Genomic DNA, 14,401 nt, shown 5'->3' with positions numbered 1-14,401 from the left:
ACCAAGAGATTAGTATGTTTTTTCTTTCATCCAACTGTAATTAAAGTTGATAGAGCTGCTGGCACCCATGCCTGCAAGTGCATGTGCACATACACGTGCATGTGCACATACACATGCATGTGCAGATGCAGGTGCACGTGAGCATCAGTCCTTTGGAGGCCGGCCTGATCCCAATCCCTGGCGGGGATCTTTACTGAACTGATGACAGAATCCCGGGCGGGAACCGAGCCATTCCGATGGATCGCTATCGGCCATCCCACCTGTTCCGGCTGGAATTTCCTCTCCTACCACCAGGACGCACGCACACACACAGCTCTGTTATGTCTAGCCCGCTGTTTATATTTCTGCATGTGTGCACGTGAGTTTGCATCTGTTACCAGGTGAACCGGGACCTTTGTGTGTTTGTGTATGAGTGTCTGTGTGTGTATGCAAGTGTCTGTGTATGTGTCTGTTTGTGTGTATGCGCATGCACGTGTGTGAACGTAGGTGTGTGTGTGTGTGGGTGTGTGTCTATGCACTTGTATGTGTGTGTATGTGTGGGTGTGTGAGTGTGTTTGTGTATGCGTGTGCACTGTTGTGTGTTTTGTGTGTGTGTGTGTGTGAGTGAAGTGGGGTGTGTGTCTCTTTGTGTTGTGTGTTTCAACATGTCTGCAACTTGCGGGAATCTTATAATCTGGAGCTGGAATATGTGCTCATGTCTGTCTCTGTCTCGTCCTGTTCCACTCTTTCTTTCTTTCTTCCTCCCCCCCTGTCTCCCCCTCTCTCCCCCCCCCCCCCCCTCTCTCTCTCCTTCCTTCTCTCTCCTCCCCTGCCATCCACCCCTTTCTCTCACTCCCTTAGTCTCTGACAGTTCTAATAGGTCCGGTGGATCAGGTTACATCCCTTGCCAATACAGGCAAACGTTCTCCCCCTTTTGCTCCGTCTCCCCTTTTTTCATTATTTGCTCCCCCCCCCCCTCCCCCCACGTCTGCCTTATTTCCCCCCTTGAAATAAAACAAAATGCAGACACTACATGAGACTATGGGGCAGACAACCACACACACACACACACACACACACACATACATAGACCAACACACACACACACACACATACACAAACACACACACACACACACACAGGCGTATGCACACACAGACTAACACACACACACACACACACACACACATACATATACCAACACACATGCACACACATACAAAAACACACACACACACACACACACAGGCATATGCACACACAGACTAACACACACACACACACACAAGCACACACACAGACACGTACTGTCTCTGTAGGCCTCTCAGGTTGCTGACATTTTCCATTTCTGCGCATATAAAGTAATAATAATAATATTAGCGGGTGTGACAGAGCAAGGGTCCGCATGCCGCCTCTGCCAGCCTCCTATAAATATCCCCCATTTTTGGGGGAATCCGAGACGCAGCGCCGCAATTCAGTTTACACAGCTGAGGAGCATATGGATGAATCTCTCTCTCTCTCTCTCTCTCTCTCTCTCTCTCTCTCTCTCCCTCTCTCCTATTAGCTCTCTTCCCTAATATCACTGGACGACCACTTGGACCCCTAGCTTACCTCTCCTCTGTGTTTCTGTCCCCTTTCCTGTTCTTGTACCCTCCTTTTCTTCACTCCCTGCTGTGTGCCTGATTCTCTCTCTCTGTCTCTCTCTCGTCCCTGACAGACACAGCGGTGACCCCACCTTCTCCCACACTGCAGTGGGGCTCCATGAAAAGCGGCCAGACAGACAGACAGACAGACAGATAGACATACAGAGAGGTGGTGCAGGGGTGCCCACTCAGAGCTGGTTTCTTCTTTTCAAATTTTTTTTTTGCAGCATGCTGAACATTATTTGACACTTTCTCTGTCTGACTCTCATATATATATATATATATATATATATATATATATACATATATATATATATGTGTGTGTAAATGTCTCTGTCAATCTCTGTTTCTCTCTCTCTGTATAGGTTTCCATGACTCTCTTTCTCCTTCTCACATCTGCAGTACACACACACACACACACACACACACACACACACACACACACACACACACACACACACAAAAACACACACACACCTTGGGACAGATAGGAATTAAAAACAGCATGGCATGAGTCTATCTTCCTGTTCTTAGTCTTGTCCTCCATCTAGTGGACCATCTGTGTCAATACAGCAAGACTCCAGAAGATATCGTTTTTCTTTTGTTTTCGTTCCAGGTGTGTATCGCACTATGGTTGCCTAGCAACATTCTGATTACATCACGCTTTGCCCTTTGGCCAGCAACGAAATCCCCAGACTCAGAACACCAACACAGCACCTCTTCATAACCTCACCCCGCGGTTCTTCCCGATGTGACGTCAGTCTTTTGTTCGGACGTGAGACCTCCGACAGACGACACGGGGTCGTTGTTAGGTCTTTCTCTGTGGGTTATTATATTTGCTTTCTACATTTCTTATACAAAACAGTGTTTTGAGGGGGACCAAATCATAAATCAATAATCTATAATCATAGATTATTTTACGCAATTCTCAACCTATAATGTAACGTCAATCAGCCGTATGCCCATATGTCGTGCAGGTGCGTCAATCAATTCGACAACCTCTTTAGTAGGCTATAGTAGATAGGCCTTGTGAGTATAGTAGACTGTATCACGTCAAATGACGTGGGTAAAACGGGCTACATGACAAAGAATTGAAGACTAAACACGAAAGACGTAGCCTATACTGTTTTATGTTAACAATACTTACGATACAATACTTACCAACCAAAAAGAAATGTCGGGAATGATTATGATGAATGCCACATTATTACCAGGATATTAAAGTATGTTTCAAAACTATTTCACAACACCTACACACAGTAGACATCACTTGGGTACAGCTTCATAAAAGGCTGTTGAAGTGTTTGTCAAATTGGACTGAAATGGAGCGAGATCCTGAATAGTCCAAATCACCAACGTTGGGATATGTTAAAACCACACATCATTCATCCCAAAGCAAAACGGTAGGCCTATTGAGTTAGGGGTCATAATTACATCAGTTTCTAAGAACTGACCACTTCTGACGCAATTGTAAACCAGTCAGTCAGTCTTCCGCCCGTATAGCCTACAGGTGCATCAGTTCGCCCGCCTCTTAAACATAGGCCTACCCTGTATAGCCTCCAATGACGTGTGAGCACGCTACAGGACTGAAAACTGATCATAACAAACTTTGAATCAACGTGTTCACGGCGCATTTCCGGGTAATACAGCCGGTCACTGTGACGTACGACTACCTTCTCTGTCAAGTTGAACTACTAGACAGAGGCCTGCATGATATTACCTGGCGCTAGTTTAGCTCAGCGGCTACATCCAATTAATGAACTCCTCAGCCCCGGCCTTTCGGCTGGGGCTGATCGAACCGCGGGCGCTGTCTAGCGTTTTATTTTTGTTTTATTTTAATAAGCAGCATTTATTTCGCAGAGGGACTCTGCCCAAAAGCAAAACGTTAAGCCTATTCATTTACCACGTATGGTAGTTAATCGTGTAACATTTATTGTTTCTATATGTGTATCAAACTTTAACGACTATCAAGACAATAATGGGTTTGGGCGAAGTTCAAATCTTAAAATCACCCCAAAGAGCCTGTGCCCCTTGTGATGTGTATGCACCAATATACCAGCCCCGACCTAAATGTACAGTATAATGCAATCATCAGTGTGTGTGTGTGTGTGTGTGTGTGTGTGTGTGTGTGTGTGTGTGTGTGTGTGTGTGTGTGTGTGTGTGTGTGTGTTTGTGTGTGTGTTACTGTCTCTTACCAAGGGAAATCTCAATAAAACATGCATTATATTTGCCTTTCCAACCAACACTCAGTGGAGTTTAAAATGGCCGCTAGATGGCAGCATCATACCACAGTTGAAACAGGACGAATGACGCCACGAGATTTTTACTCATACTCTCAATAAGTAAGTGAATGTAAAATTAACATCCCTACAGTAGGGTAAATATAATAGGTCTCAATACTATAAAAACTCGTATAGTCTATGAATACTCAATACTTGTCTACACAAATTACTATATATATAAATATATGCATACATATTAATAGTTAAAGAATAAATAACTAGTAATAGTTAAATAAAATAAATCCTAAACCTTCCAGATTGAAACATTTGATAATCCAGACGTATTTAAAAAGCAGAAGCTCCCTTGTTTTCCCCAATTTCCAATTGGTCTCCTTCGCATAGTCGCGCCGAGTCGCCAATAGATGGCACCATAAGATCACAAACACAAGTCTAAACGGGAATCTGTCTTATCCGGTACTGAGTTAAATGAGTCACTTGTTAGATGGCAATCAGCAACCAACCATCAACATGTTCATGATTAGGCTTAATGCAGTTTCTTATTTTTATCTTTCTTTCCTCCTTCCCTCCTTGGTTTATTTATTTTTATTGTTGTGGTGGTTGGTATGTCGGGTGTGGTCCATGGAAAGTCGTGTTCAGGGCCCCACCATGGTGTCGACGCACGGCGACAGAGACGGACGGGTCTCGGTTAATGCTCCGTGTAATGCAAGGAAACGTGACATGTATCGGCACAGCTGGGTGCTACATTCAACGAAATGCTTTGGGGATTATTTATCATTCTTCTGTCGGAGGACGGTTGATCCCGGATAGCTGCACACTAATCCCTTTCTACGTTAATTAAAAAAGACAGGGAACGCAACGGAATTGGTTGTGTGAGTGTTTGTGTGTGTGAGTGTGTTTTTTTAGAAATGTAATCATTTCCGAAGAAGCTTAACCATCTGCTGGAGTTTAAGTCTGACAGCAAATCGTGTTTTCTGCTGTGTTTAAACCTGGAAATCGTACTTTTTTCTAAATGGTGTGACTGGTGAATTGTGTTTGCGAGGGGTCGTTGGTTTAGAAACTGGGTTGGGAATCACATTACCGGGCACCCCGTGAGGCTATGGCTGTCGTCAGCCTCAGGAAGACACTTTCAGATTCCGAGCCACACGCTTTCATTAAAATGCAGCTCGTGTCCGTCGACCGACGCGAGGTCGACTTGGTGAGGGGGAGTCGCTGCGGCGCGCCCCCCGCCTTCCTGCGGTTCAAGGATTGTCTGTGTGACTGACCAGGATTAGTTGGGGGGAGATTAGATACGGACACACATGTGGCAGTCTCCTAAGAAACCAGGCTTTTTGGCTTCTCTCTCTTTCCAAACAATAACCGCTTCTCCCTGATCCACTGAGGTTATGTCGTAAACACATACATACATATGCTGGAAATGTTCAGGCACGTCAACAGCCCCCCCCCCCCCCCCCCCCCCCCCCCCCCCCCACACACACACACACACACATCACAACAGAAAATAACACACCTTTGTCATTTCCATTTTATTCAAACTAGAAAGTGCGATTAAAGTCAAGCGCGATTACGGGTTTACAACAGTGCTTTTATGTTGATTGTGATGATACATCACACATAACAATCAACGTACTCAGGGAAATCAAATTCGTGTAATGCGCCTCTGCTCGGACCTATGTGTATAGGAGACTACATCTTCCACTTATGATAATCATCACTGATCATTTTCTAAGCCTCAGAATGTATCATCAGCCCATTTAAAAGCCTATTAAAATTGTATACAGTGACCCCATCTCGAATTCTTTTTTAGAAAGCTTAAATCGACGCGCCATGATTAATGAATGGGCTGTTTGTGAGACGTAGGCATTTAGCTTCAAAGCAGTCTCATTAAAAAGCTAAGATCCCCACGAGCGCACTGGCCACGGGCCAGCGTGGGCCAGTGGATGAGGCCATAGGACGAGAGAGCTGACATGTTTAGATTCATCGTTTTATGTTTTAGGAGAAAATGTTTTCAAATAATTGGCATCAAATGTGAGTCAAACTTTATCTCTTAACACATGAGTGGTGAAGGACGACTTTAAAGAGAAGCAGGGAAAAGATTTGGTCTTTAATCTTGCCCCGGTGTCTGTGCCTTTGACTGGATCCGATACGGTCAGACGTGAAAGCGTTAAACGTGTACTGTAATTATAGTGGCCCATTCCGACGTCCGCCTGGTCCAATGCGGAGCTGCTATGAGCCACGTCCATCCCCTTCTATTGCGCGCACACGCACGACCATGCCACACGCGCGCACGAAAGAAACACCTCCCCGCCAGCCTCCACTCTGGAAGAAATCAAACTGCGAGCCTTCCGCCACTCACACACCACCGCGCCGCACGAGTAGAACAACAGGACACGGAGAAGAGAGACATAGAGCACAAGAGAGCTAGAGAGAGGGAGAGAAAGAGAGAGAGAGGGAGAGAGGGTGGGGGAGCGAGAGAGAGAGAGAGAGAGAGAGAGAGAGAGAGGGTGTAGGAGCGAGAGAGAGAGCGAAAGAGAGAGAAAGAGAGAGAAAGGAAGAGACATATTTATCGCCGTCTCCTCTCTTCAGTTCTCCTTAACAAGAGAAGTTGTTTGTTTTCAATTTGCCTACAACGAGTCGGCAAAGTTACATCTCTCCATTTCTAGACATTATCTGGCTCGATTTGGACACAGAGCAGACAAAGACCACTTTTTTTGTACGGCTTGTGATGTCAAGGAGATGCGTTTCTGGTTCCATTCATCGGTGAAGGCTTTTTACGCGCGGCTCTGAGATGGATCACAGGCGCGCCAGAGACAGTTGGGCTCCAGTCACGGGGATGGTGGTGTGTTTGCTGCTGTGTGCCTGTGTGGTGGACCTGGTTCTGGCGCAAATACGCTACTCTATTCCGGAGGAGTTGGACCACGGGGCTTTTGTGGGGAACATCGCGGAGGACCTGGGATTGGACGTGGCCAAGCTATCAGCGCGTCGGTTCCGTATAGTCTCGGGCGCTAAGAAGCAATATTTAGAAGTGAACTTGGAAAACGGCATTTTATTTGTCAACGAAAAAATAGACCGCGAGGATCTTTGCGAACGCAGCCCGAGCTGTTTTCTTCATCTACAAGTGGTGATTGAAAATCCACTAGAACTCTATAGGGTGGAAGTAGAGATTTTAGATGTAAATGACAACTCCCCGAGTTTTCCGTGGAGTGAGTTTAACATCGACATCACCGAGTCCGCTGCGCCCGGTTCCCGGTTCCCGTTAGAGAGCGCGCAGGACCTGGACGTGGGCACCAATTCTCTCCGCACATACCAGCTCAGTGCCAACCAGCACTTCGTGCTGAACATCCAAACGCGCAATGACGGGAGCAAGTTTGCGGAGCTCGTGCTGGACGTCCCGCTGGACCGGGAGCAGCAGAAGACGCACGAGATGGTGCTGACAGCCTTGGACGGAGGCTCGCCCGAACGCTCCGGGACAGCCAGAATAACCATCACCGTATTAGACGCCAATGATAACGTGCCTGTATTCGATCGATCCGTGTACAGATCCAGTCTTGTGGAGAACGCACCACGGGGCACTCTCCTTCTGAAACTAAACGCCACGGATTTGGACGAGGGCTCAAACGGCGAGGTGACCTACGCGTTCAGCGGGCACGCTCCGTTAAAGGTGCGCGAGTTGTTCAGCATCGACCCGTACACTGGCGAGATCCGCGTGAAAGGGATCGTGGACTTTGAGAAATCGAGTGTGTTCGAGCTTTACGTGCAGGCTAAGGACCGCGGTCCGTCGGCGGTGGCCGTTCACAGTAAGGTGCTGGTCGACATTCTTGACGTGAACGACAACGCGCCTGAAGTCATCTTGACCTCCGTCTCCACGCCCGTTCAGGAGGACGCACCACCGGGCACGGTGATCGCCGTGATCAGTGTCATGGACCGGGACTCGTTGGAGAACGGAAACGTAGACTGTCAAATCCCCAGCAATGTGCCCTTTCAACTCCACTCCTCCTTTAAAAACTATTACACTCTCGTGACCAGCGAGTTCCTGGACAGGGAGTCGGTGTCCGAGTACAACATCACTCTCACGGCTCGAGACCTGGGGTCACCATCTCTGTCCACGAGGAAAACCATCCTCGTCCAAGTGTCTGACATCAATGACAACCCCCCGCGCTTTGCCCAGCCTTCCTACACAGTCTATGTGACTGAGAACAATGCCCCGGGCGCTTCAATTTGCTCCGTGACCGCGTTCGACCCTGATTCCAATCAAAACGCCTATTTGTCCTATTCCATTCTGGAAGGTCACATCCAGGGCATGCCCGTGTCCACTTATGTCTCCATCAACTCGGACAACGGCAACATCTACGCCCTGCGCTCCTTTGACTACGAGCAGCTCAGGAACTTCCAGATCAAGGTCCAAGCCCAGGACGCGGGTTTCCCGCCTCTCAGTAGTAACGTCACCGTCACCGTCTTCGTTTTGGATCAGAACGATAACGCGCCGGTCATCGTATCTCCGCTGCCCAAAAATGGCACAGTGGCCACGGAGGTGGTCCCCCGATCAGTGGACGCTGGGTATCTGGTGGGCAAAATCACGGCGTTAGACGCAGACGCTGGGCAGAACTCCCGCTTATCCTATCAGGTGTTACAAGCCACCGACCCAGGGCTCTTTAGCGTGGCTTTATACACGGGGGAGATTCGGACTATACGCCGTTTGGTGGAAAAAGACACGACAAGGCAGAGGCTTGTGATACTAGTGAAGGATAACGGGCAGCCCCCGCTCTCCGCCACCGTGTCGATCCTCCTCACGGTGGTGGACAGCGTGCCCGAGTCGCTGTCGGATTTCGGGGACCTCACGCTCAGCCCGCAGCCCCCCTCCAACCTCGCTTTCTACCTGATCGTGTCCCTGAGCACCATCTCCCTGATCTTCCTGGTGACCATCATCATACTGGCCGTGGTGAAGTGTTACAAGGACCGGGAGACCCTCAGCGGGTACAGTCTCCCCCCGCTGGCTTGCTGCTGCTGCGCGGGCTTCCAGCCGGACCCCCCGCCGGAGGTGTTCAAGAAATCCAACATCAACTTGCAGATTTCCACCGCGGCCAAATTGCCCACGAACTGCATGGAGGTCAACGGCAACAGCAGCCTCTCCCAGTCCTATTGTTATAAAGTGTGCCTGACCCCAGAATCGGCTAAAAGTGACTTCATGTTCCTGAAGCCGTGCAGCCCCAGCAGCGCTCCGCGGAACAACGAAGCGAAGAGCGCGGACAACTCGTGGAACGCGCAGGGCCGAAGTTCAACCGTGAACAACGGATCGACCACCCCGAACGAGGTACGGTGGCATCAGCCTCGGCTTTAAATTAATTAAAGAAATATTAACCCAGGATAACGGAATATCCCGTCTCAACGAAGTTCAGGATGCCGTTTTCTATGAAGGTCAAATCATAGAAGCGAGATTGACTTAATTTGAATAATAATAAGGAAAGGCTTACTTCTTTTCACTCCGATTCTATTTGATTTTCAACCATTTCCACCTCCTTAAACCATATCTATCAGCAGCTATTCTAGTGATTCATAATAATATCTATAATTGCCTTCAGCGGAAATACCACTACAAATAACAATTCAATCGTTCTGATGATATAGGCCTACATTATTTAGTTCTTCCATTGGTGTTCTCGTGAGACCCTTGGAACGCCACAGTGCAGAACGCACTGTGTTCATCAAAGACAACTCTGTTCTCGCCTGAAACCATTATCACTGACGAGTTTCGTGTACAATTCAAGGTTATGTGTGTCACATGCAAGGTGAACCATATTTCTTTGATTTCATCTGGCATTTGCGTCGATTCCCCGAGCCCCCCAGATCACTTCTTCCTCCCCTTGTTTCAAAATAAAGATGGGCTATGGAACGGTCAACCTCACTAACTACGCCTCAAGGGCACAGACATGAGCGAGTCATTGTCCTCCACACAATGTAGAGAGAGAGGGAGAGAGAGAGGGGGAGAGAGGGAAAGGGTGAGAGATAGGCTATAGAGAGGGAGAGAGAGAGGGGGGGTGAAGGGAGAGAGAAAGAGAGAGATAGAGAGGAAGAAGGGGGTGTATGAGAGAGAGAGCGAGAGAGAGCGAGAGAGAGAGAGAGAGAGAGAGAGAGAGAGAGAGAGCAGGTCCATTATTGATGAAAAATGGCAAAGGGTCGGACTGGGCAGACAGGGGACAAGAACGGAAGGAGGAGGGGCAGCGGTTGTGTGTGTGTGTGTGTGTGTGTGTGTGTGTGTGTGTGTGTGTGTGTGTGTGTGTGTGTGTGTGTGTGTGTGTGTGTGTATGTGTGCGTGTATGTGTGCGTGTAAGTGCGTGCGGGCGTGAGGGCACTCGGTTGTTGAAAAGACCTGACTAGAACGTGGCGAGCCTGTAGATTGGCCCAATGTTGAGCTGGCCTGCCCTGAGTGAGACTCAGCCTCGCGCCCGCCGATATGAGGATATATATATAATGAGAGAGAGAGAGGCGAGACCGTTAGCATGTGCGTATTAGTCACTGTCACGTCAAGGCCAATGCAAAGAGACAGCGAGTGAATCTGGGGTACCGTCATCCACCCGGCAGAAAGAGAGAGGTCACCAGCGCGCACTCCCGTGACCACGTACTGAGAACATTTGAGGTCACGGCGATTGTTACCCCCACGGCTAGATCCCTCCAGGGGGACGTTCTTGATGTTAATTGCCTCCTTGGGACGGTCCAGCAGTGTATCTAAGGATCTTCCATCCTCCCATAAGTCTCGTTGAGACTCTTAACAGCAATAACCAGGTCTCCAATAGCACATGCAGTGCAAGGCTACTGCGTGTGCGCGTGGATCGTGGCATCCACGTGGATGATGGCCTGCCCGTGTAAGCCAAATGCATGTAACTGTGACTTCCAGAAGTTCCAAGTGAGCTGTCCTACTTTGTGCCAGAAAAAGCTGCAAGGACTACAAACTTGAGGCAGCCCTCGTGCGACTTTTAATTAAAAAGCTTGCTCGAGGAGCATAAAGCAAATATTAATGGAAGAATGATGCATAAATTCCACAAAACAATTACGTGGATACTTTTCTTAATTTCCTCCTTGGCACGCTTTCCTTTGAAGATTAAAATCGTGTTTCGTTTCATCCCGGTGGGGTTTTAATTGGTTTTTGTGCGTAGCTGGCGAGGAACGTATTTAGAATACCGATGCTAATAATACGCTTACGTCGCATTCTCCGTGTTAACAACTCTAAGTAATTTAATAGAGCGTGAAATACATATGAGACACAAACCGGAATTAATTCCACTCGAGAACTCTATTTCACCAGCCGTGTGACAGCCCTCCCTTGTGCACGGTGTGTGGTGACTGGTACCCACTCCAATGGCTCCAGGTTGAAACCAGTTAAACCTGTAATATGGCAGCCATCCACAGGGAGCAATGGCTTTCTCGGAATCCGTTAGAACGCAAATTAGCAACGATTCACTGGTGATAAACATGAAGAACCCAACTCTATTACATTTCCCTCTTTAATGGTCCTAGGTTGCAGATTAGAAAACTTAAAAGTAAAAATTGAATGCTTTAATTGAGTCATGTTTCAAGAACGCTGTGGGGAACTAAACTCGTTTTATTCTTTTCTTGTTTCAGCTCAAGCAGCCAAACACAGACTGGACACTGACGAAGAATCAAAACTCCAATTCCATTAAAAGGTATACCACCAAATAAATGTTGTTTTATTGTGCCAAAGGTAGGGTACCATGTGAGCCAAGGCTAATGATGTGTATTCCCCTACAGCTATAACTCTATTAACATGGACGGCACGCTGATGCGCAAGGCCATGCATGCCGACCCTGAGAACTATGTGAGCTCCATGGCTCCTGGGCAGTACTGGACCTGGGGAAACCACATGAGGGGCGGAGGGAAAGGTACGCGAGGCCAGATCTCCCCACCAGCAAACAACCTCTGGGTGTAACCCCACCGCCCACCCTCAATTAAGAGGAAAGCCTGTGTACCGACCGTAATGTTTCCCAGTGTTAGAACACTATCTATTATGTGTCATCCCATCTCGTTAAACACACCAAAATATATTTTGAAGATATCCTGCGCCTTTTCCATTTACTTTTCCATTTGATGTTGATTTAATATCGCCGGTGTCCCCATGCTGTACGTGCCCCGCACTGTGAGTAAAGTCAGAAGGTCCAAAGACCCCCTTAAAGCGCCGCCGTCCCCCTGGGAGTCCCAGGGAAGCCGTGAGTGACCCTGCTTCTTCTGCCCCCTCCCCCGCTAACTCCGACACTCATCTCCCAAAACAGACAACAAGATGTCCGCCGCGGTGCCCGCCGTCCCCGCCCGCTCCTGGACCCCCCGCTGCACGCCGCCGCCCGAGCAGCAGCCCTCCCTGCCCCCCCGCCCCCCCCCACCCCCACCCGCCTCCCGACTACCAGCACAACGTGTACATCCCCGGCACGCCCTCCGGGTTCTGCACCCTGAGGCCCGCGGTGCACCGCAGCGAGCTGGACGTGCGCAACGCCTTCTCCACCTTCGGCAAGAGGAGGCGGCTTCAGATGTCCCCGCAGGGCGAGGCCGCCGTCATCAACAACGACCTGTACAACGACTAAACCACGGGCTCGGCTGTTGAACGCGCGCACAGCCCCAGGGCTGAGGCAGAACGGGGTGGGCCGGGGCGATCCATCTGGTTACTGCGACCTTCATCAAAGTGAGGATGAAGGAGGAGAAACGAGAAAGGGAAAGATGTTGACTTTTCCTGACTTTGGTTCGGTGTGGGTGGACTCATGAAGCGAGCAAACGGAAGACGTTTCAGACAGTTTGTGAAGGGGGAGCTGGTCGATGAACCGCTGCAGAGATGGAGAAACAAACTCTGGGGACGCCATTTTTATATGGTTGGCATTTATGCACATCCTACTCTTCTCGTCCTCCTCTTGTAATTATTATTATTTCGACAATCACGTTGAAGCGGTTATTGATTCATCCAAAAGGTGTGGAAGTGTGTAGTAAACAGTGAAGGAAGACTTTTTGCACATCTTCATGAATTTATATTTTTTATAAAAAACACGAACGGAAATGTTTTCTTTTGATTTGATTGAATGTGCTTCAGGAGGTGTGCATATTAAAGGGCGTCATATAATCATATGTAATATGCAAGATGCCGTTGACACATGCAGTTTTAACGGGGTGGGGAGGTAGTCATCAACAGCCATGTACTGGAACCACTTTCTGAAAATAAAGTATTTCTCAAATGTAGTTTTAATACACTGGCATGCACGAACACAAACACAAACCCCCACACACACACACTCACACACACACACACACACAGACACACACACACACACACACAGACACACACACCCACACACACAGACACACACACCCACACACACACACATGCACACACACACACACACAGACACACAAAAACACACACACACGCCCACACACATGCACACGCACACTCACACACACGGTAGTCCTGTGTCTATATACATTTATCTGCAAGTTCACTAAGTCCATATTTAATAATCTCGAGTCAATAATTTAAGGCCAACAAAACTTAGTTTCATCAGTTATTTTGCCTTCGTAAGCTGTTTTCCATGTTGAGGAATAAATATTGCAAAATGCTAAGATATGCTAATTGGACTGCACGCATTTCCATTTGCCCAGAGAGAATACAGAGGGTTCATTAACTGAACAAACAGAGCCTTCTCTCCTGAAATATCACTTTAATTAAAACCATGAGAATGAATCCTAGCAGTCAGGTGGGGGGGTGGGGGGGGTGCTCAGCTAAAATGCCACACCTGGATGCCATTTTGGGCATATGGCCCCTTTCTCTGTGACCTTTCACGTTGAAGAATGAGAGAGAGGGAAAAAAACTGATTATAATCAAGTGAGGTAGCCTAATTAGGTCGTGTGCATGAATCACATTGACGATTATTCTGCTAATAACCAAATGGCTCCCCCTCAGAGAGAAGGGAGCCACTTGTTCTCTGAGTGAAGGCGGATCCATAGGGAGCTGTAGGATGAAGGAGCAGGATTTCTAGGCAAGTCCACTTACTTTCAGACGAGCAAAGGTAGTCGACTTGCTACATCCTTTCAGGGACACTATGAGGAATATAATGTCCCCAGTTCTGTGTGGAACCTGAAACTGATTAGCCTCTTCTATTTTTCGATTTATGAATATGCCTATAGGCATAATGTTAACGTTGTTTCATCAAGAAATGGTGGTGTCTTAGAAAAATAGGTTCAAATGAAGGTCAACTTAATTTCAGGCAAGCGCACAACAGATAGGAACCAATCCTGTCAATTGTCCGCGACAAAACATTCCGCGGTGGGAGCTCGCCTTCCCCCTGGTGCTGAAAATGTCGGATCACTGACCAGCCATTTGTACTGCAATTTATACGTTCAACCACCAGGCGGCGACTGTAAAACGTGTGTATTACATTGGTTATACATTATAATGCCTTATAAAGACTAATGCCTTATAAGTGCAGATATTAAATGCACAAAAAGGATACAACTGCATTAAATATTCCGGGAAGCCCCATAATGAAT

The 14,401-nt window shown here is 47.9% G+C and overlaps 1 protein-coding gene across 1 annotated transcript; it reads left to right on the top strand.

The window, feature by feature from the left end:
- Positions 1-6,650: 6,650 nt before the first annotated feature.
- LOC307081267 (protocadherin-10) lies at positions 6,651-12,450 on the top strand (the record flags this gene model as incomplete). The annotated part of the gene is given in 5 exon segments (XM_079744379.1): positions 6,651-9,173; positions 11,480-11,541; positions 11,627-11,757; positions 12,145-12,244; positions 12,246-12,450. Coding segments are annotated over 5 exon segments (3,021 nt in total).
- Between the last annotated feature and the right edge of the window lie 1,951 nt (positions 12,451-14,401).

This window comes from Pollachius pollachius, assembly GCF_949987615.1.
Source record: "Pollachius pollachius genome assembly, chromosome: 10".
In the NCBI taxonomy this organism is placed as follows: Eukaryota; Metazoa; Chordata; class Actinopteri; order Gadiformes; family Gadidae; genus Pollachius; species Pollachius pollachius.
This window is presented reverse-complemented; position numbering and strand designations above follow the sequence as displayed.